Source organism: Pangasianodon hypophthalmus, chromosome 24 (genome assembly GCF_027358585.1).
Source record: "Pangasianodon hypophthalmus isolate fPanHyp1 chromosome 24, fPanHyp1.pri, whole genome shotgun sequence".
In the NCBI taxonomy this organism is placed as follows: Eukaryota; Metazoa; Chordata; class Actinopteri; order Siluriformes; family Pangasiidae; genus Pangasianodon; species Pangasianodon hypophthalmus.
In genome coordinates, this window is record NC_069733.1 from 152,462 (window position 1) to 154,961 (window position 2,500).

Here is a 2,500-nt window from a genome sequence, read left to right on the forward strand (position 1 = left end):
TAAATAAATGGAATGTGGTGTGTGTGTGTGTGTGTGTGCTTGAGTTGAGTGGTTGATTGACCACGCCCCTCACAGGTGGGTGTGGTGTTTGATTGGCTGATGGTGCAGAATAAGAGTGTTGTGTTTGTAAATTAGTTTGTGTTTATTATATATTGTGTATATTATGTAGATTATACTGTAGTTCCCGTCTAAATGGACTTTAATTAATTAATATATTGACTTGCAATATTGTGTCTCACCCTCCAGTGGGCGTGGTCTGGTGTTGATTGACAGGTGGGGCGTGGCAGGATGAGCGGGGTGGCACTGGGCGTGGACGTGTTGGTGGCGTTGGTGTTGGCGCTGGTGCTGCTGCATCGTTACGGTGACGTACGGAAACAGCAGCGTGTGGTTCTGCTGGCCACGCTCCTCGCCTGGTTCCTCTGTTTCCTCATCGCCTTCACCATCCCACTCGACGTCAGCACGGTGAATACATCATCACCATCATCATCTACATCACCACCACCACCATCATCCTCATCAACACCATCATCATCACCACCACCATCTACATCACCACCACCACCATCGTCATCACCACCACCATCATCATCATCATCTACATTATCATCTACATTATCATCATCATCATTATCAAAATAACAATAATGTGCTAAAACAAACAGATAACACCACTAGCACAATAACAATAACAGCCTTTAGTTACTTTAGCAGTACAGGGATGGTTTAACCTTGTAATGTGTGTGTGTGTGTGTGTACACGTGTGTGTGTGCACGTGTATGTGTGCGCGCGCGTGTGTGTGTGTGTGTGTGTGTGTGTGTACACGTGTGTGTGTGCACGTGTGTGTGTGCGTGCGTGTGTGTGTGTGTGTGTGTGTGTAGACGATCTATAATCAGTGTGTGACTGACAGTAACCAAGTGACAACACCAAGTTACTCCAACCAGACGTCCAACACTTCAGTGTTTCCCACTCCAAGGTAAACACACACTCTGTGTTATTGTGTTACTTTGTGTGTGTGTGTGTTTTACTTTGTGTGGATTACTTTGTGTGTGTGTTTGTGTGTGTGTTACTTTGTGTGTGTGTGTGTGTGTGTTACTTTGTGTGTGTGTGTGTGTGTTACTCTCCATGACTGTGCTGTCTCACCCTTGACACTACGGATCTGTCCTAAACTGCACACTTTATTCTTTCACTGTCTAATACCAGCATGTTTGTAGAACGGGATACTCTCAAGTCAAACACTAAATTTTAACTGCACATGAGAGAGACAGCGTGTGTGTGTGTGTGTGTGTGTGCGCATGCAGGTTACCTAAGGTGTGTCACAAACCGTGGAGTTACATTCCAGACGGGATCCTGCCAGTGTTCTGGAGAGTGGTGTACTGGACTTCTCAGTTCCTCACGTGGTGAGACACACACACACACACACATATACACACACTCACACACACACACATACACACACTCTCTCTCACACACAACACATACACACACACACACTCTCTCACACACACACAGTCCCCTGCAAGGCCAATTCTTTTGTTTTTGCTTTACACTGAAGACATTTGTGTTTGAGATCAATAGAACATGGCACCTTTTGTTTGAGCTCACCCATTTTCAAGTGATCAAAAATATTGGAACATGTGACTGACAGGTGTTTCCTGTTGCCCAGGTGTGTCACTTAATAGCTCTGAATGTCTACTCTTGGTTTGTGTGTGTGTGTGTGTGTCTGTGTCTGTATAAAGTGGGGTCCCAAAGTCTGAGACCACATTGAAAATCTGGGATTTTTTTTTATATAAAATTGGAAATAAACAGAAAGTTTTAGAATTTTGAAATATTTACAACAAAGAAAGTAAATGTTCAATAAAAAAATCGATGGTTTTTATCTAAAATGGATCATCAGGTTTATACAAACGTGTGGAGTCCGTGCCAGCTCGAGTCACACCGTCAGTAACGCAAAAAGGAGACTCTACTTTTCACTCAAGTTTAGAAAAGAATGCAAAATGCGTGTGTGTGTGTTTCCAGGCTCCTGATCCCGTTCATGCAGTCGTACGCTCGTTCTGGAGGATTTAGCATCTCTGGGAAGATAAAAACAGCTCTGATTGAGAATGCCATTTACTACGGCACTTATCTTTTCATCTTCTGCTCTCTGCTCATTTACGTTGCCATCAGTCCACAGTGGCACCTCTCATGGTCAGTATCAACCAATCACATCCCAGCACTCAGATCCCAGCAATCACATCCCAGCAATCAGATCCCAGCACTCAGATCCCAAAAATCACATCCCAGCAATCAGATCCCAAAAATCACATCCCAGCAATCAGATCCCAGCACTCAGATTCCAGCACTCAGATCCCAGCACTCAGATCCCAGCAATCAGATCCCAGCAATCAGATCCCAGCAATCAGATCCCAGCACTCAGATCCCAAAAATCACATCCCAGCAATCAGATCCCAGCACTCAGATCCCAAAAATCACATCCCAGCAATCAGATCCCAGCACTCAGATT

At 44.5% G+C, this 2,500-nt stretch overlaps 1 protein-coding gene across 2 annotated transcripts in view; it reads left to right on the forward strand.

Annotated features, from left to right (window-relative positions):
- The window catches only part of lmbrd2a (LMBR1 domain containing 2a), a 15,780-nt gene that overhangs the window by 1,551 nt on the left and 11,729 nt on the right, over positions 1–2,500 (forward strand). Inside the window, exons 2-5 of one of the 2 annotated variants that reach the window (XM_034302486.2) lie at positions 247–462; positions 879–973; positions 1,299–1,397; positions 2,017–2,184. In XM_034302486.2, coding sequence (XP_034158377.1) covers positions 289–462; positions 879–973; positions 1,299–1,397; positions 2,017–2,184 — 536 coding nt within the window. In that variant the 5' untranslated portion in view covers positions 247–288. The remainder of the gene's footprint in view (positions 1–246; positions 463–878; positions 974–1,298; positions 1,398–2,016; positions 2,185–2,500) is intronic. The other variant, XM_034302487.2, reaches the window with a different exon arrangement.